Genomic DNA, 21,064 nt, shown 5'->3' with positions numbered 1-21,064 from the left:
CCCTAGAAGCGCCACGGTAGGTCCAGGAGGACTTTCACGGTTGTGTGTGGGCGCAGGTGAGCAGCATCCTGGGAGAGGATAGCGTGGCTCATCGGGTGTTGGCACACACCTGGAAGTGAGATACAGGGCAGCAGCATGTGCAGTGCTTCCTTGGAATTCACGTCAGCTGGCGTTTTCCGGTCTGAAGGCGCGCCTCTCTGATGCGAAGAAGGCGTGTTCGATGTCAGTATGCGCCTGAACAGCATGTTAGCAGCGGCCGGGGCGTGCCCAGATTGCACAACTGGGGCATTCCTGGATGAAGCGTGAGCCACTTGACCGGAACTCTGTGGGAACCGGTGGTTCCGGAAGGGCCTGGAGAGGTGGGGAATAGCGTTTCTCCGGCATCTAAATGACGGCAGGAGCATGGATCGGTACTTCCTTGCGCATTGTTCCCTCCAGAATAATGGATATCACTGAGCAGCAGCAGCCTGATAAGAAGCCCCAGAAGCAGGCGGAACAGCGTCGACCCCGTAGCAGTAGTTTTGGTGGCAGTATCTGTGAGAGACAGAGGTCTGCAGGCAGTGGCAAATCCAGACAGAGGAGCTCCAGGAAAGTAGACGAGTTTTCGGCCTCTAGAGATGGTCTTTTGGCTGAGGTGGGTTCCCCTTTAAACCTCGTACTATTTGATTGCCTCACACTGGTAAGTGATCTTTGTGAAAGTTCACTCAGTGATGTAGCCTTTCCCTTTTTTGGCAGTTATTGCCAGGGAAAGAAGTGTACAGCAAAGTCTAAGCACAAGGAGTGTGCGCTTTGCAGAAATCTATTGCCTGACTCCAACCAAAAAAAAACTTTGCCAGTCTTGTATAGAGCAGACAGTAGCGGAGGAGACCACTAACTCTGCCACCGATTTAAGATCAATTATCATGGCGGAAGTCCCTTAAATTCCTTTCCCAGGAAGACGTTCATAGAGGTAAGAAGAGCAAAAAGGGCTAGCCAGTGGTCCCGGGGTTACATGTGTCTAGCGTTTCAAATAATGATGATGAATTCTCCTCAGACGGTAACGTTGGCATTCTTTGTTTTCCTATAGATGAGATGGACAAACTCGTAAAGGCAGTTTGGACCACAATGGGGATAGTCGAGTCAAAACTCGAGAAATCAGTTCAGGACATTATGTTTGGAGGCTTGGACCAAAAAAAGCATAGGTATGAAAAAATCTGCCCCCTAATTTAGAGGGAATAGAAAAGATCTGAAAAGAGAGGCTCCCTTCCCCCATCAATTAAGAGGAGATTTCCCTTGGATGAGCCTTCCTTGTCAAACGGGGACAAAGCCCCAAAACTGGATGCGGCCATAGCAAAAGCGGCTTAGATGTACATGGGAGATGTTGACTGGTGCTTTAAAGCCAACAATGGCTGCTACATGTGCAGCCAGATCCTTAATCATCTGGTTGGATCATCTGGAAACCCAGTTAAAAGACACAATGTCAAGATACAATATCTTGGCCACTGTCCCACTTATGCGAGGGGCTGCAGCTTTTCTATCTTCGCTTCGGCTGATTCAAGTTTGTTTAGCGTCAAAATCCACAGCCATTTCAAACACTTATGGTTAAAATGTTGGCCAGGGAAACTCCAGGCTAGAATGAAACTGTGTGCCATTCCATGTGAGGGGGAACACCTGTTTGGCTCAGCTTTGGAAAAGGCTGGCAATGCTAAAAAGGGATATTCTAACTTGTCCATCCCAGCCTACAAGCGATCATTCCGGAAAAGAAGGTTCACTCGTTGGAAGACCTCCACAGATCAAGACAAATGGAAAGATCATAGAAGAAAAGGTAGCAGCTTCATGTTCGGAACCTCCTCCCAGGATTCCGAAAAGTCAGTGATTTCCAGCCCATGTGGGGGGAGACTTTCGTCCTTCTTCCCGGCCTGGGAAAAAATATTGGGAAACAGTTGGATTCTCGGCCTGATAAAATCCGGTCTAGAAATGGAGTTCCGCTCAATCCCGCATGGAAGATTCGTGGCAATACCCTCTAGGTCTTTGTCAGCAGGGCAACGGGCCCCAGAGGCCGAAGTCTCAGCTGGTACAGAAGGCTGTCCTATTAGAAGTTTCAGTGTCAGAAAGAGGGAAGGGGTTTTAATCCCCTCTCTTTCTAATCAAGAAACCAGACTGCTCTTTCAAGATGATAATAAATTTGAAGGGATTTATTAAATTCCTGAGAATCCTTTCATTCAAAATGGAATGTGTAAAATCTGCAATAAAGTTACTCTTCCCAGAAGAGGTGATGGCCCATCTCCGGGAGAAGAATGTATTGACTATACCGTATTTGTATAATTTTCTGGTTGTAGGCAATTCGACCCGGCATTGCATTAGTCAGTTACAGGAGGTGATATCCACCTAAGAATGTTTAGGTTGGCTATTGAACCTTAAAAAGTCAAAGATAGAGCCCCTAAAAATACAGGAGTATTTTGGGCTTCTGCTGGACTCAGAGGTGCAGGAGTATAATTTCCCAGGCGATAAAAAATAAAAGATCCGAGGCCAGATGTTAAGGGCCCTGAAATTCCCCATCCTGTCCCTTAGAAGAAGCGCTGTGTCCCTTCTAGGTTTCTAACTTCATGCATTCCGGCAGTCTTGTGAGCCCAGTTCCATACTAGAGCCTTGCAGTAGGATGTGTTAAGAAATGACATTTCCTTTAGAGGACACCTGGAATGAAGGTTGACGCTATCTCCAATGTCAGTGCAGTCCCTCCTTTGGTGGCTGAATGTCACTAATCTGTCCAGGTGGGCTCTCTGGGTAAATAAAGTCACACAGTTGTTCACCACGGATGTGAGTCACAGGGATTGGGGGGCTCATCCAGAAGACGTAGTAAACCAGGGCTTTTGGACAAGGGGATGAGAGAGTTTTTTCCTCAAAGTTGAAGGAATTACTTGCAGTTGAGTTGGCAGTAAGAAGACTCCTTGCGTTCCTACAGAGTCATCATGTCAGGGGCTTTTCATGGTTGAGGACAATATCTGTCACCGACTCGTGGGTCCTCCCGCAGATTCCAAATCTCCTCTCTGGGGCCAATTCACCATCCACGAGTAGCCAATCTTCATTTGATGGCGTGGCCTCACCTTTGAAAGAAGGGTGCTCCAGGCTGTGGTCCCTCCCTAAATTCTTAATTTTCTCTATAATTCTGTCATGGTGCTGTCATGGGTGAATCTTAGTTACTTACCAGTAATGTGTTTTTTCGGAACCCATGACAGCACTCTTATAATCCCTCCCGTCACGTGTGTGTGAGCACTTCTTTCACTAGTGTTTATAAGTTCACAGTTTTAGTTGTGATTTGTGGTGCGGGTAAGATTTGTGTTTTGGCAACAACCAATGGAGGTCCTATCGTGCTCTGTAATCCAACTGGTGCGGAGGAGAGGTGCCAACCTTTTAAGCCTGCAGGTTTCCTGTCCTTGAAGGGCGGATCCCCTCTCTCATGGTGCGGTCATAATCCTGTTATCGGTAAGACTTTACAATGAAGAATCTGAGAACAAAAATTGAAATGCTGGGTGCAATTTTCTGGTTCTGCACTGTATTATCTCAATAATTAATTATATTATTCTGTAAATAAAGTCTATAAAAAAAGTGTTAAACAATGCAAGAAAAAAATCCCCAAATGCCCAATGCTGGCAATAAAAAATAGCTTAATTTGAAAGAAAAAAAACAAACCTGGCATATTTGGTATCACCATTTCCATAACAACTTGCATGTATAAAACTATTTCCATATTTATCTAGCACGATGAACAGACTTAAAAAAAAGATGAGAAACTATGTCAGAATTGCAGCTTTTGCTTATTCTGCATAATAAAAAAAAAATCAAAAAGTGACCAAAACACAAAAAAAACCACCATTAAAAACCACAGCTCGTTATGCAAAAATAATTCCCCATATACAAGTAATAGATCACGTAGGCAGAGGCCTGTCAATCTAAGACAGCGGGCAGAGAGAAGCCGCCGGGAACCCGCCTGTCCGACTAGTCTATTAAAGTATGAATTTCTCTAAAACGCCGCAGAATTTCAGAATGAAACGCACCTGGCTGACATCATACAGTCATACAGTCAGTGTCTTCTGTACACAGTCCGCGCATTGGGAGCCACTGGGGACCAACATGGCAGCCACGGGGGACTTTACCAGACCCACAGCTGCAATAATAACTCATGGGGGGGAAGCAATGTGTACCTAACTATTTAAATGCCACTCAGCCACTACTGCTAAAGGCAGATGGTGGCTGTGTAACAAAATTCCTACTCCGCCTTGACTGAATGACATAATTTTAGATTGTCATTGCACATAAATTAATAAATTCAGGCTTGCATCTGGTTTAATGTCAGGGCTTTACTGTTCATTACCATACTGCTCCACCGCGCTGCCCTGCCCCACCGTGCTGCCCTGCTCCACCGCGCTGCCCTGCTTCACCACGCTGCCCTGCTCTGCTAAAGTGCATTTAAGGATCAACACTGAAATCAGAAAACTGCTGAAAAACTGTGTAGTGTCCTAATATCAGTATCTTGCTCTATCGATAGATTGAGATCTATTTTGGCATCACACTTTTAGTTGGTTAATAACTGAATTTTGCTATTTCATATAGAAATCCTAATAAATATAACATTAACAATATAAATATACAGTTACATTATTACAAATATGTTTGTTTTATTCTTGGCAGATGCCTTTACCATGAACTCAGAAAGACATATGATATCCTCAGATTTGAAAGCAGATGATCATGGTATCACACCAGATACATATGAAGAGCATGCCATTGCTTCAGATATAACATCAGCCCGTCACAGAAAAGATCTATTTTATGATCAAGTGGTCCTATCTTCTGATTCATTACAGAATGTTGAGCACAGAAAGGGAGCTAAGGAGCGGAGAGCTCACTCAGGGGTGAAGCCATTATCATGTTCAGAATGTTGTAAACGTTTTAATCGTAAATCAGATCTTGTTATACATCAGAGAATTCACACAGGGGAGAAGCCATATTCATGTTCAGAATGTGGGAAATGTTTTACAGACAAATCAAATCTTCTCAAACATCAGAGAACCCACACCGGGGAGAAGCCTTTTTCATGTTCAGAATGTGGGAAATGTTTTATTCGGAAAGAGTATCTTGATAACCACCAGAAAACCCACACAGGGAAGGAGCCTTTTTCATGTTCAGAATGTGGGAAATATTTTATTCGGAAAGAGCACCTTGATAACCACCAGAAAACCCACACAGGGGAGAAGCCTTTTTCATGTTCAGAATGTGGGAAATGTTTTATTCGGAAAGCGGATCTTGATCGACACCAGAGAACCCACACAGAGGAGAAGCCTTTTTCATGTTCAGAATGTGGGAAATGTTTTTATCAGAGATCAAATCTTATTGAGCATGTGAAAACTCACACAGGGGAGAAACCATATTCATGTTCAGAATGTGGGAAATGTTTTATGCGGAAAGCGCATCTTAATAACCACCAGAAAACCCATACAGAGGAGAAGCCTTTTTCATGTTCAGAATGTGGGAAATGTTTTATTCGGAAAGCGGATTTTGATCGACACCAGAGAACCCACACAGAGGAGAAGCGTTTTTCATGTTCAGAATGTGGGAAATGTTTTACAGACAAATCAAATCTTCTCAAACATCAGAGAACCCACACCGGGGAGAAGCCTTTTTCATGTTCAGAATGTGGGAAATGTTTTATTCGGAAAGAGTATCTTGATAGCCACCAGAAAGCCCACACAGGGAAGAAGCCTTTTTCATGTTCAGAATGTGGGAAATGTAGGTGTAATTAATACAGGTTATGAATGCAGTGTAGGAGGGCTTCTTAAAGAAAAACCAGCAGAATTCTTTCTAGTTGATGGGTGATCAAATACTTATATCATGCAATAAAATGCAAATTAATTATGCAAAAATCATACAATGGGATTTTCTGTTTTTTATTTTTAGATTCTGTCTCTACCATTTTATGAACTGCCTTGAATAATAACCAAGCTTTTTCTATGGAAAAGTCTTATTTGTACAAGTACCCTGTGCATTGTAAAGTGCTGCCAAATATAAAAGTAATTATTATACATATAGTTGCAATAAAAATTATTCAACTTCCTTTCCAAATTCCGTTTATTTCCAAAACTTACAAACGTTTTGCTGTTTGCAATAAACTAATGAAACAAGAACAATATAAAAAGCTCAACACAACTAATATAACATGTGGTTTCTCTAAATTCACCACAAAATTGCACATTTAATGACTCCTGCCATCCAAGAATGATTCCATCCCTTCATGAGCTGCATCTTGAGTACTTAGTAGAACCCTTTCCCTGCTACATTCAGAAACCCTGCTAACCTCATTAATATTCCTTGCATGCCTTCTGTCTCTTTCAATTGTGCCCTTTGAAATGTGCAGTCAGCATGTAATAAACTCTCCTACATCCATGACTTTTTCCTCTCAATTCCCTCAACCTTCTTGTTCTCACTGAAACATGGATCCAGCAGTCGGATACCACCGCCGCTGCTGCTCTCTCTCTCATATGGTGGCCTACACTTCTCTCATACCCCGAGAACTAACAACAGATCAGGCGGAGGTGTTGGTCTGCTCCTTTCAACAAAATGCACTTTTTCCCCCCAGTACCCCTCCCTTATCTTCCCTTCTTTTTGAGGTGCAGACTGTCAGACTCTACCGGCCTTTCTCCCTGTGACTGGCATGTATGTATCACCCTCCAGGCACCTCCCATCAGTTTCTGGATCACTCTTCCACTTGGCTTCCAAATTTTCTATCTTGTGACATCCCCACTCTCATCGTGGGGGACTTTAACATCCCAATTGGCGATCCCCTTTCCCCATCTTTCGCTCATCTTTTATCGCTAACCTTTTCCTTCGGCCTTTCACAACTTACTAATTCTCCTACACATGAAGACGGGAACACACTGGACCTGATCTTCTCCCGGCTATGCTCAGTACATGACTTTACTAACTCTCCTCTTCCGCTCTCTAACCACAACCTTCTTTCATTATCTGTCAAGAACTGTAACCCTACTCATGACACCCCCACTTTCCACCCAGAGATTTATGAAAACGTTGCAATCATCATTGGCCCCAATCTCCTCCCTCTCATGTCCTGACCCTGCACTGAAGCACTAGAACGAAATATTGTAATGCGCCCTGGATGAAGCCGCACCTCCTACACTTAGAACAACTCGGCATAGATGGCAACAACCCTGGCACACGCCGCAAACACGTTTTCTCTAGCGGTGCTCCAGGTGCGCTGAACGGCTGTGTTGAAAATCTAACCTGGCCGAAGATTTCATCCATTATAAATTTATGCTTAAAACCTATAACTCCGCCCTTCACCTCTCCAAACAAACCAACTTTAACAACTTCATCATCTTACTGTCCAATAATCCTGAACACCTCTATGACACTTTTCATTCTCTCCTTAATCAAACAGCACAGGCCTCGACCACCGACCTCAGCGCTGAAAATCTGGCCAATTATTTCAAAGAAAAATTTGACCATATCTGATAGGAAATTTTCTCCCAATCCCCAAATGTTATGCATGCTCCTCCCTCCAACATTGGTTCAAAGTCAGAAAATGAGCAAGATGCAGTCACGGAAGAAGTGACCAGGCTCCTTGTATCTTCTCGCCCTACCACCTGCACCAGTGACCCTATTCCCTCACATCTTCTTCAGTCCCTTTCTCCAGCTGTCACCACTCACCTACCTAAAATATTCAACCTCTCCCTCTCATCTGGTATTTTTCCCCTCCTCTTTTAAACACGCCAGCATACATCTATTACTTAAAAAACTATCCCTTGACCAGAACTGCGCTGCTAACTACAGACCTGTTTCCAATCTTCCCTTTATCTCTAAACTCCTGGAATGCCTGGTCCACTCCCGTCTAATCCGCTATCTCTCAGATAACTCTCTTCTTGACCCTTACCAATCTGGTTTCCGCTCTTTAGACTCTACTGAAACTGCACTCCCTAAAGTCTCTAATGATCTACTAACAGCTAAATCTAATGGCCACTACTCCCTGCTGATTCTCCTGGATCTCTTTGCAGCATTCAACACTGTGGATCACCAGCTCCTGCTCACTATGCTCCTCACTATTGGCCTCAACGACACTGTTCTCTCCTGGTTCTCCTACCTCTCTGACCGCTCCTTCACTGTATCTTTTGCCGGCTCCTCCTCCTCTCTCCTTCCCCTTACTGTCGGTGTTCCTCAAGGATCAGTCCTAGGCCCCCTTCTTTTCTCCTTATACACTGCTCCTATTGGACAAACAATCAGCAGATTCGGTTTTCAGTACCATCTCTATGCTGATGACACCCAATTATAAACCTCTGCTCCAGATATCACCCCTGCATTATTACAAAAGACCAGTGATTGTCTTTCCGCTGTTTCTAACAGTATGTCCTCCCTCTATCTAAAACTGAATCTGCCAAAAACTGAACTACTTGTATTTCCTCCCTCCACTAACCTACCTATGCCCTTTATTGCTATTTCCGTTTGTGGCTCTACCTTTACTCCCAGCAACATGCCCGCTGTCTTGGGGTCATGTTTGATTCAGATTTTTCCTTCGCTCCTCACATCAAATCACTCGTTCGTTCATGTCATCTACACCTCAAAAACATCTCTAGAATCAGAAATTTTCTTACCTTTGACTCGGCAAAAACTCTTACTGTAGCTCTTATTCATTCTCGCCTGGACTACTGCAACTCTTTACTAATCAGTCTCCCTCTTTCTAAACTTTCCCATCTCCAATCCGTCCTTAACGCAACAGCCAGGATCATATTCCTCTCCAACCGCTACACCGATGCCTGTTCCCTATGCCCATCCAATACAGAGTTCAATATAAACTTATCACGCTTACTCACAAAGCGCTCCATGCTTCAGCACCGCCCTACATCTCCTCCCTCATCGCAGTCTACCACCCTACCCATGCCCTCTGTTCTGCCAATGACTTTAAACTAAAATCCTCCATAATCTGAACTTCCCACTCTCGTCTCCAAGATTTCTCATGTGCTGCGCCAATTCTTTGGAATGCACTACTCAGGACAATTCGATTAATTCCCAATACCCACAGTTTTAAGCGTGCCCTAAAAACCCATTTCTTTAGACTGGCCTATCGCCTTAACATACTTATCTAACTGTCCTAGTTTAGCCTATATTAAAATTTTCTTCAAATTCATACCATTCATGCACATAATAGTCTGTAATATACACGTGCTGACTGGCGAACAGTTCATGTAGTCTTATGTACATACCCTATTTAGTATATTATGGCTATATTATATAACATATGTACATGATACCTTTTGTGCCCCCCCCCTATGTCCTCATAGACTGTAAGCATGCGAGCAGGGCCCTCACTCCTTTTGATATGATTTATGCTTATTTTGTAACGTCTGTATAAGTCCCCCTAAAATTGTAAAGTGCTGCAGAATATGTTGGCGCTATAAAAATAAAAATTATTATCATTATGGCAGTTATCACCAGCTGTAAACATTGCTACATACCCAGACATCGGTTTTGCCTCATTCCTGAGGAATCTTAGCCCAGTCTTTATGGTTAACTCCCTTTGGTTCATTAATATTCTTGTGTTCTCGAGAGTGGTTGAAAAAGTTGTGAAGAGACCATTGCTTAGTGGAAACAAGGAAAAGAATACAAAAGAATTGCAAAGATATTGAACTTGTAAAGACTGCTTCCAGCTGTAACTCTAAAAACATTCAAAGTCCCAGGAACACTGACTACATTACCTGGACTTGAAGGAAACATGACCCATCTCCAAGAAGTACACCTTCACTGACCAGAGTTGTCAGCTCTAATAGTGTCAAAATCATGTCAATAAGTCACAGGAATTTTGGGATTCTGTCCTGTCGAGCGATGAAACAAAACTGAACATTTTCAGGCCTATGGATAAAAGTATTATTGAAAGAGGATGAATGAAGCAAATGCTAAAAAGAACACCCTGCCTACGGTGAAGCATGGTGGTGGCTGGGGTGCACTTCCAAAGATTTTACAGTACCAACCTTCAAAAATGATGGACACCTAGTAAATGTTTTGGAGTCATTCCCATTAAACCATCAGGAACTGTATGTGGAATGACTCTTTTGGTTGCACTTCATAAATAGCTGTCTTTGTGGGAGTCAAAGCAGGATTTTGCCAACTTCCTTCTCAGTTTCACAGATTTTCCATTCCAAATTAATTTGATTCAGGTTTCCTCCCTAAGTCTCTCATCCAATGGTACTAGATTTCACCTCTGCAAAGCATCCGTAATGAAAGTTACAATCTTAGCTATGACTACTTTCTGCTCTCTTGTATATGTTCTTGCCTCCTCTTGATGTACCATCCTACTCAAGTGAATGAGATAGATAACCATTACTATGAGAGAGTTCCACTGTGCAACTGATTCTCTTCACCCTAATCAACATCTTCAATGGATATCGCGCTTTTCGCAAAGATTTTGTGAAGGAACAGATTCTTAAATTAATTGTGTGATGTGTTTGAATTATATAAGACTTTGTGCTAAGAAGAATTTCTGCTGCGACATACAGATATCCAAGATGGCGATTGAGAGCTTCATATAACTTTAAGAACAAGAATGACTTTGCTTAAAGTGAACTTGAGATGATGATGGCCACCTGCCAAGAGTATTATGTTAAAGTAGATAAGTAATAGATGTAATGTTGCATAACTGGGTGTAACCAATTAAGTAAGACTACTGGATTAATTAGACAATTGAGTGTCTTTGTAGAGGGGCCCCAGTTCTGGAAACCCCCTTGGAAAACCTATAAAAATATACGCTTGACCCTCCCACAGTGAGGGACTCTTGCTGAGCATCACCGGGTTGTGGTCTCCTTTATTCCCTCCCATCGTGACGCCTGGGCGCAATGACACCCCCTGCTGTTGGCAGATTGCCATAACAGATTTTATGAACAAGTTTATTCGACCTGTACAGGCATTCGCACAATTTCTCCCTCTACATTTCCACCCTCTGTCAGTCACTGCAATGGAGCTGAGCTGCAGTGGCCGCAAAGAATAGTAGCCGAGCTTAAGTAGCTGGTGTTATAAAGATTGTTAAAAAAAAGACTCCGGTCTATCAAGGTCAACCTTCCTCCACCAGTTACACGTTCTCTATCGCTAGATTATTTAAAACCCCCAATGCCATTTGTTGTGATAAAAACATCCAGCCATTTTTTAAAAACTGTTCTAGTGTCTGCCATTACTACCTCTTGTGGTCGGCATTCCACAGTCTGACTGCTCTATTTGTAAAGAACCCTTTCCTATTTAGCTGCCGGAATCTCCTCTCCTCCAAACGTAATGAGTGCCCCTGGTTCTTGGAAGGAATAAGTCATGTGCAAGTTGTAGCGCCTGCGTCTCTGCCTCCTGCCCCTCTCCCGTGGCAGAGACGCCGACCCCCTTACTGCCACAGCCCCCGGCTAGAGTGTCCCACTCCTCCGTCCTCCTTACACACTGACACTGCCCAGGGTACACGCACAACTAACAGATCCCCGAGTACTGTGCTTGGGGGGGGCACGCGCACTTCCTGCCTCTTAAGGGGCCGCACACCATTCTGAATGTCCCTGGCCAATGGTTGGATTACACTAAAAGGACAACATCTGCAAGGAGTTTGTGTGGGTTTCCTCCTGGTTCTCCGGTTTCCTCCCATACTCCAAAAGAACATAATGATAGCGAATGTAGATTGTGAGCCCCAATGGGAACAGTGCCCATAATGTCTGTAAAGCGCTGTGGAATTAATGGCGCTATGTAAGTGAGTAAAATAAATAAAATAAACTACTTAAGGCACCTCCTACAACATGGAGGTGCCTGTGCAACGTTGTAAATTTGTTTGCTAAACACTCTTGTTAGTTCTCAGGTCCCAGTGCATGTATCTCCATTTACCTGCCTGTCTGTCAGCCTGTCTACCAATCGTGCCCGCCTGCCCGTCTACCAGCCGTGCCCACCTGCCAGTCTACCAGCCGTGCCCGCCTGTTCCTGCCTCCTGTCCCTTGGGGGTCAGTTGCTATCTTCCCGAGGTCAGACCCGGATTAGCACCTGGTCCACCTTCCTCGCCCCTCCTTGGGTCATGGAGTAGTCAAGCCGCTGTACATCCGAAGTTGAATTTCGTGAGGTCCCTAGTTATTTTCCCGAGTCTCTCCTTGCACCACGGCACAGTGGCTCCACCACCCATCCCGTTACACAAGTCTTTTGTATTGATCTCACATGTATTTATACATATAAGTGAGATCTCCTCTGAGGCTTCGTTTTTCTAAGCTAAAAAAGCCCAACTTTTCCAACCTCTCAACATATGAGAAGTCTCCGTCCCTTGTAATAATCTAGCTGCCTCTGAACTGACTCTAACTTCCAAATATCTGTTTTAAAATGTGAAGCCCAAAACTGGATCCCACATTCTAGATGTGGCCTCACAAGTAATTTCTACTGACTACTACAGATTAAATGCAGCTATACTTTGCAGCTTTGTTCTTAGTGTTTCTAATCTGCAGACACCAGAACAAATAACAGTTCATTACGGGGTTGTTAGATGTTGGACCCTACCGATCTCATATGGATGACCGATCCAATTAATCAGTATTCTGTGACCAAACAACCACTTTAATCATCTGTACTCCCCAGCATGCTGAGTCTTCACAAGTTGATTCACAAGCTTGTTTATAATGGTGATGAACATCATCTGAGCTTGCCCATCATCTGAAGCCGCAGTTTTCCGCCACTGGACACAACTCTCCATATTGACCCCAGTTCTTTTGACACAGAGGTAACTTGAACATTCTTCAGTCTTGTAGACATAGTGCAGGTTTGAGTCCTCTATCGGGGTCATTTCAGGAGAACCACTAAAGCTTATCTGAAGGTTTTATTATGGAAGGTATATGGTACAAGAAAACAAACTGGGACTCTTATTGTTTTAACCCCTTCTTGTGATGTGTATTACCAGATAAAGACAGTTTGGAAAAGTACACTGCTCAAAAAAATAAAGGGAACACTTAAACAACACAATGTAACTCCCAAGTCAATCACACTTCTGTGAAATCTACCTGTCCAGTTATGAAGCAAAACTGATTGTGAATCAATTTCTCCTGCTGTTGTGCAAATGGAACAGACAACTGGTAGAAATGATCGGCAATTAGCAAGATACCCCCTATAAAGGAGTGGTTCAGCAAGTGGTGACCACAGACTATTTCTCTGTTCTCATCCTTTTGGGCTGTTGTTTTGGTCACTTTTTCATTTTGCCGTTGCTCTCACCCCTAGAGGTACAGTAGCATGAGGCGGTGTCTACAGTACAACCCACAGAAGTTGCTCAGGTAGTGCAGTTCATCCAGGATGGCACATCAGTGCGAGCTGTGGCAAGAAGGGTAGCTGTGTCTGTCAGCACAGTGTCCGGAGCATGGAGCAGATACCAGGAGATGTGGAGGGAGCCATAGGAGGGCAACAACCCAGCAGCTGGACCGTTACCTCCTCCTTTGTGCAAGGAGGAACAGGAGGAGCACTGCCAGAGCCCTGCAAAATGAACTCCAGCAGGCCACAAATGTGCATGTGTCTGCACAAACGGTTAGAAACCGACTCCATGAGGGTGGTATGAGGACCCGACGTCCACAGATGGGGGTTGTGCTGACAGCCCAACACCGTGCAGGATGATTGGCATTTGCCACAGAACACCAGGAATGGCAAAGTCGCCACTGGAGACCTGTGCTCTTCTCAGATGAAAGCAGGTTCACACTGAGCACATGTGACAGACGTGACAGAGTCCGGAGACGCCGTGGAGAGCGATCTGCTCCCTGCAACATCCTTCAGCATGACCAATTTGGCAGTGGGTCAGTAATGGTGTAGGGTGGCATTTCTTTGGAGGGCCGCACAGCCCTCCATGTGCTCGCCAGAGGTAGCCTGACTGTCATTAGGTACCGAGATGAGATCCTCAGACCCCTTGTGAGACCATATGCTGGTGCGGTTGGCCCTGGGTTCCTCTTAATGCAGGACAATGCAAGACCTCATGTGGCTGGAGTGTGTCAGCAGTTCCTGCAAGATGAAGGCATTGAAGCTATGGACTGGCCCGCCCGTTCCCCAGACCTGAATCCGATTGAGCACATCTGGGACATCATGTCTCGCTGCATCCACCAACGTCACATTGCACCACAGACTGTCCAGGAGTTGGCGGATGCTTTAGTGCAGGTCTGGGAGGAGATCCCACAGGAGACCATCCGCAACCTCATCAGGAGCGTGCCCAGGCATTGTAGGGAGGTCATACAGGCACGTGGAGGCCACACACAATACTGAGCCTCATTTTGACTTGTTTTAAGGACATTACATCAAAGTTGGATCAGCCTGTAGTGTGTTTTTCCACTTTAATTTTGGGGGTGACTCCAAATCCAGGCCTCCATTGGTTAATAATTTTGATTTCCATTGATGATTTTTGTGTGATTTTGCTGTCAGCACATTCAGCTTTGTACAGAACAAAGTATTCAATGAGAATATTTCATTCATTCAGATCTAGGATGAGCTGTTTGAGTGTTCCCTTTATTTTTTTGAGCAGTGTATATAATCCTGAGCACATTGCTGTAAGGCAGGGATGTCAAGCTCCAACACACAGAGGGTCAAAATGAAAAACTTGGACAAAGTCACGGGTCATCCAGTATACAGTATGATGGGTCCCACCTAGTCCTCCATACAAATAATAGCCCCACATGGGGATGGCGGTTCTGGTATTGCGGGCCAAATATAACAACCCTGCGGGCCAGATTTGGCCCACAAGCCAGAGTTTGACATGTATGCTGTAAGGCATATAATATTCACGGAGTATGGACGGTACGATACAAGCTCGTATAACAATGGCAGATGTGGTTGGGCTTTTCAGCTTTACAAAACATGTCTATGGGATAACATTTCTGCTTGTGGAGAGTGACAAGCCAAGCCTGGCATGTCAGAGTGCGGAGACTTATAAGCCATGCATGCTCCTCTGGTAAATTGTGGAGCTAGAGCTCTAGTCCTCTTCCTCTCTGAAGAGGCGGCTTTACAAAAGTAATTGATAAGTAACATCAGAACTTTCCTGGCACAGTCAAAAGTGTTTAATCCACGAAAATGTGTAAAATGACCAGACCGTGCTCCTAAAGTTAACTTACACCCAGCTCACTTCAAGAGGTTGCACTAAATTGCGAAGGAGCCATCATCAAAATGATTGGGGCGACTATAGACTACCGTAAGTGCGTTGTGCATCATTTGATGATACAGGGGCAAGTAAACAGAAGACCCGACCAGAAGCGCACTAATGCTTAAGAAACAAGCATTCCTTACATGTATTAAAGCAGTCAAACAGTCGCAAATCATGCACACGGGAGTGATACGCTGAAAATACTCGGTTCTCGCCCGAGCATACTCGCTGAAAGGGTTAACCGAACATACTCGCTCATCACTAGTAAGCACACTATGGCCCCCTCCAGGGCTCAACACCCTTATCCACCCATCTTTCCAACACAAGGTTTGGCACATAGAGAGGTAGGACATATAGTGGTTAGGGACCATCCATATTAAAAGGTCACCTTGACGTGGTTGGAGGCTTTGTGCTTGTTGATCAAAAACGCGAACTAAATACCTTGCGTTTTTAACGTTTACAGCAATATTGGAGTTAATGTAATCATTAGTCACAGCGCTCTGACGCATCGTGTAACATGTGTATGTTAGTACATTGCCACATAGCGTATTTGTGCACCTGTACTTTAATACTAAAAGTGTGCGGGTCCTATTTTTCAGATCTACAGGTCTGGGAGCATTTGGGAAGCAGCGACCATAATATGGTAACTTTCAATGTTTGGCACATAGAGAGGTAGGACATATAGTCGTTAGGGACCATCCATATTAAAATGTCACCTTGATGTGGTTGGAACCTTTGTGCTTGTTGATCAAAAACCGCTAACTAAGCACCTAATGTTTACAGCAATATTGGAGTTCATGTAATCAGTAGTCGCAGTGCGCTGACACATCGAGTATTAGTATGTTGGTATATTGGCAACATAGAGGATTAATTAAATACTAAAGGTGTGCGAGTCCTATTTTTTTTTGTATTATCCATTGTACAATATTCCACAGCTACAACTCTCTCATTTCATTCAACAGAAGCCGCCTATGTGGTCAACTTGTTTCATCATTTCTACCTTATTCAGGACATTCTGCAACAACTGGGCGTCGCCTTACTGGAAAGGGGCATGGTCTAGAGCGAGGCATCGCGCACTGAAAGATGCGGCAAAACGGAAGCACACATTCCTAGCACAGAGGAAGCGCCACCTAGTGGTTTGTGTAAACTTAGCCTAAACACGTGCACATTGATCAAACAGCATGAACCTGCAATAAATCAGCCCCATCATCTCCACAGCCTCAATGAAGACCTCAGCATGGATGAAATAAAGGAGGCGCAGTGTCAGTCCTAGGGCTCGTTCACACCTCTGCTTTTCACGTTCATGTTCTATCCATGTTTTGACAGACAGAATATAAACACACACGGCTCCGCTCCGTACACAGCTCCACTCCGTACACCTCGTAGACAGCTCCGGTCCGTACACCTTGTACACACACGGCTCTGCTCCGTACACCTCATACACGGCTCCGCTCCATACACCTCGTAGACAGCTCCGCTCCATACACCTCATACACACGTGGCTCCGCTCCGTACACCTCGTACACACACAGCTCTGATCCTTACACCTCATACACGGCTCTGCTCCGTACACCTCGTAGACAGCTCCGGTCCGTACACCTCGTACACACACGGCTCTGCTCCGTACACCTCGTACACACACGGCTCTGCTCCGTACACCTCGTACACACACGGCTCTGCTCCGTACACCTCGTACACACGCGGCTCCGCTCCGTAAACTTCATACACACACGGCTCCGCTCCGCACAACTGGTACACAAGCGGCTCCGCTCCGTACACCTCGTACAGACGCGGCTCCGCTCCGTACACCTCGTACAGACGCGGCTCTGCTCCGTACGCCTCGTACACACGCGGCTCTGCTCCGTACGCCTCGTACACACACGGCTCCGCTCCGTGCACCTCGTACACGCGCGGTTCCGCTCCGTACACCTCGTACACGCGCGGCTCTGATCCTTACACCTCATACACGGCTCTGCTCCGTACACCTCGTAGACAGCTCCGATCCGTACACCTCGTACACACACGGCTCCGCTCCGTACACCTCGTACACACACGGCTCCGCTCCGTACACTTCGTACACACGCGGCTCTACTCCGTAGGCCTCGTACACACGCGGCTCTGCTCCGTGCACCTCATACATGCGCGGCTCTGCTCCGTACACCTGGTACACGCGTGGCTCCGCTCCGTACACCTGGTACACGCGCGGCTCCGCTCCGTAGACCTCGTATACACGCGGCTCTGTTCCGTACGCCTCGTACACACGCAGCTCCGCACACCTCGTACATGCGCGGCTCAGCTCCGTACACCACATACACGCGCGGCTCCGCTCCGTACACCTCCTACATGCGCGGCTCCGCTCCATACACCTCGTACACGCGCAGCTCAGCTCCATACACGTCGTACACGCGCGGCGCCGCCCTGTACACCTCGTACACCCGCGGCTCCACTCCGTACACCTCGTACACACGGCTCCGCTCCGTACACCTCGTACACGCGCGGCTCTGCTCCGTACGCCTCGTACACACGCGGCTCCACTCCGTACGCCTCGTACACGTGCGGCTCCGCTCTATAAGCCTCGTACACGAGCGGCTCCGCTCCGTACGCCTCGTACACGCGCAGCTCCGCTCCGTACGCCTCGTACACGCACGACTCCGCTCCGTACGCCTCGTACACCCGCGGCTCCGCTCCGTACGCCTTGTACACACGCGGCTCCGCTCCGTACACCTCGTACACACGCGGCTCCGCTCCGTACACCTCATCCACACGCGGCTCCGCTCCGTACGCCTCTTACACACACGGCTCCGCTCCGTACACACACGGCTCTGCTCCGTACACCTCGTACACACGTGGCTCTGCTCCGTACACCTCGTACACACGCGGCTCCGCTCCGTACACCTCGTACACACGCGGCTCTGCTCCGTACACCTCGAACACACACGGCTCCGCTCTGTACACACGCGGCTCCGCTCCGTACACCTCGTACACGCGCGACTCCGCTCCGTACATGCGCGGCTCCGCTCCGTACACCTCGTACACGCGCGACTCCGCTCCGTACACGCGCGGCTCCGCTCCGTACACCTCGTACACGCGCGGCTCCGCTCCGTACACGCACGGCTCCGCTCCGTACTCCTCGTACACGCGCGGCTCTGATCCGTACACCTCGTACACGCGCGGCTCCGCTCCGTACACCTCGTCCACGCGCGGCTCCGAACACCTCGTACACACGCGGCTCCGCTCCGTACACACATGGCTCCGCTCCGTACACCTCGTACACACGCGGCTCCGCTCCGTACACCTAATACACACGCGGCTCCGCTCCGTACGCCTCTTACACACACGGCTCCGCTCCGTACACACACGGCTCTGCTCCGTACACCTCGTCCACGCGCGGCTCCGAACACCTCGTACACACGCGGCTCCGCTCCGTACACACATGGCTCCGCTCCGTACACCTCGTACACACGCGGCTCCGCTCCGTACACCTAATACACACGCGGCTCCGCTCCGTACGCCTCTTACACACACGGCTCCGCTCCGTACACACACGGCTCTGCTCCGTACACCTCGTACACACGCGGCTCTGCTCCGTACACCTCGTACACACACGGCTCCGCTCCGTACACCTCGTACACACGCGGCTCCGCTCCGTACACCTTGTACACACGCGGCTCTGCTCCGTACACCTCGAACACACACGGATCCGCTCTGTACACACGCGGCTCCGCTCTGTACACCTCGTACACGCGCGGCTCCGCTCCGTACACACCGTACACGGGCGGCTCCGCTCCGTACACACCGTACACGTGCGGCTCCGCTCCGCACACCTCGTACACACGCGGCTATGCTCCGTACACCTCGTACACACGCGGCTCTGCTCCGTACACCTCGTACACACACGGCTCTGCTCCGTACACCTCGTACACACGCGGCTCTGCTACATCCACACTGTAAACCCCTCCTGACCCCACACATAAACTTCAGCTCATCCAGCACCATGACAACCAGCACAGCAGAGTCCTGCATCCACTGAGGCCCCTGATCATGTGACCCCTGACTCCTCCCCTCCTGTGACCTCATCACAGCTCCTGTGCGCACAGAGCAGCAATATATGTGGTGGCGGCTCTGCAGGTGGAGGTATGTGGAGACCCCCATTACTGGGCGCAGGGGGCATTAACCCCTTCAGCACGGGGACTCTTTTGGGGTCTTGTGTTGCCCCTTTATAAGACTCATAAGGTTTTTGTTCTGTTTCCTGTAATAGATACATACGACCCAACTATGGAGACAGGAAGGGGGGAAACGTATTGTTCTCATAGTACAGGACCCCTTTACTGCCCCACAGTGTAATGCCCCCATTATGCCCCTTATGCAGGATGTATGATGCCTCCACACAGTGTAATGCCCCCATTATGCCCCTTATACAGGATGTATGATGCCCCCCTTATGCCCTTTATGCAGTATGTATGATGCCCCCACAATGTAATGCCCCCATTATGCCCCTTATGTAGTATGTATGATGCCCCCACAATGTAATGCCCCCATTATGCCCCTTATGCAGTTTGTATGATGCCCCCATTATGCCCCTTATGTAGTATGTATGATGCCCCCACACAGTGTAATGCCCCTTATGCAGTATGTATGATGCCCCCACACAGTGTAATGCCCCCATTATGCCCCTTATGCAGGATGTATGATGCCCCCACACAGTGTAATGCCCCCATTATGCCCCTTATGCAGGATGTATGATGCCCCCACAGTGTAATGCCCCCATTATGCCCCTTATGCAGGATGTATGATGCCTCCACACATTGTAATCCCCCCATTATGCCCCTTATGTAGTATGTATGATGCCCCCCACACAGTGTAATGCCCCCATTATGCCTCTTATGCAGGATGTATGATGCCCCCATTATGCCCCTGTAATCAGTTAACCTTATGTAACGCACAGACAAACACAAATCCTCTAACCGTATGTTACTTTACTGACAAGGGTGATGGTCCGGACACATATAGGCCATTATGCTCTGCGGTGTGGAACATATAATATGATATGCGCAGTCACGGGTACCAGTGGCTCGGCGGCAATCAGTTTATCTGGCGTTTCAGTGTAAACCACGTCACTTCCGGATATGCACACTAGGGGATGGACATTATAGGACCTCTAGCTCATGTGAAGTAGCGCAGGCGCAGTACATTTTTGTAGACAGACTCCATTCTATATATCCTATGACAATTCACCTTTAGAAATGGGAATGGGTCTCCTAGTCTGGGGAGGGGTTTTTGGATGAAGTGGGATATTTATACATGGACACCTGGCTATTAGGTACACTATGCTGAACATCATGAATTATCATCCCTCCTGATGAAGCTGTTGGGGAAACACGTTGAGGCGGATTATTGAACCATTCTCTGATGTGTACCATACCCTTTCCTTTATATATACCTTGCGATATATCTGCTTCTATTTAATGTATCAGTGTATTTTTTGATACACTACCGTTCAAAAGTTTGGGGTCATTTAGAAATTTCATTATTTTTGAAGGCAAAGCACATTTTTTTTCAATGAAGCTAACATTAAATGAATCAGAAATACACTCTATACATTGTAAATGTGGTAAATGACTATTCTAGCTGCAAACGTCTTGTTTTTATTGCAATATCTACGTAGTTGTATAGTGGCCCATTTCCAACAACCACTACTCCAGTGTTTTAATGATACATTGTGTTTGCTAACTGTGTAAGAAGGCTAATGGATGTTTAGAAAACCCTTGCACAAGTGTGTTAGCCCAGCTGAAAATGGTTTGGCTGATTTGAGAAGCTATAAAATTGACCTTCCTTTGAGCTAGTTGAGAATCTGGAGCATTACATTTGTTTGTTCTATGAAACTCTAAAAATGGCCAGAAAAAGAGAACTTTCATGTGA

General features: G+C 46.7%; 2 protein-coding genes across 4 annotated transcripts in view; both read left to right on the top strand.

Moving 5' to 3' along the window:
• LOC141194332 (gastrula zinc finger protein XlCGF66.1-like) overlaps positions 1-21,064 on the top strand; it is a 240,017-nt gene that overhangs the window by 10,021 nt on the left and 208,932 nt on the right. The window lies entirely within an intron of this gene.
• Positions 1-21,064, top strand: part of LOC141194365 (uncharacterized) — a 70,297-nt gene that overhangs the window by 10,002 nt on the left and 39,231 nt on the right. For 2 of the 3 annotated variants that reach the window (XM_073662277.1, XM_073662276.1), the window contains exon 1: positions 19,221-19,279. Coding sequence is in view for 1 of the 3 variants with exons in the window: in XM_073662279.1 (XP_073518380.1) it covers positions 4,669-5,766; positions 15,550-15,560 (1,109 nt within the window). In the remaining 2 variants the exon portion in view is untranslated. Of the gene's footprint in view, positions 1-4,668; positions 5,767-15,549; positions 15,561-19,220; positions 19,280-21,064 lie in introns of those variants that run through there. The other variant, XM_073662279.1, reaches the window with a different exon arrangement.

The sequence above is a fragment of the Phyllobates terribilis genome, unplaced genomic scaffold (genome assembly GCF_046119375.1).
Source record: "Phyllobates terribilis strain yellow unplaced genomic scaffold, ASM4611937v1 Scaffold_69__1_contigs__length_7402412, whole genome shotgun sequence".
Classification (NCBI taxonomy): Eukaryota; Metazoa; Chordata; class Amphibia; order Anura; family Dendrobatidae; genus Phyllobates; species Phyllobates terribilis.
The sequence above is the reverse complement of the archived record's forward strand: the minus strand, read 5'-3'. Positions and strand labels throughout refer to the sequence as shown.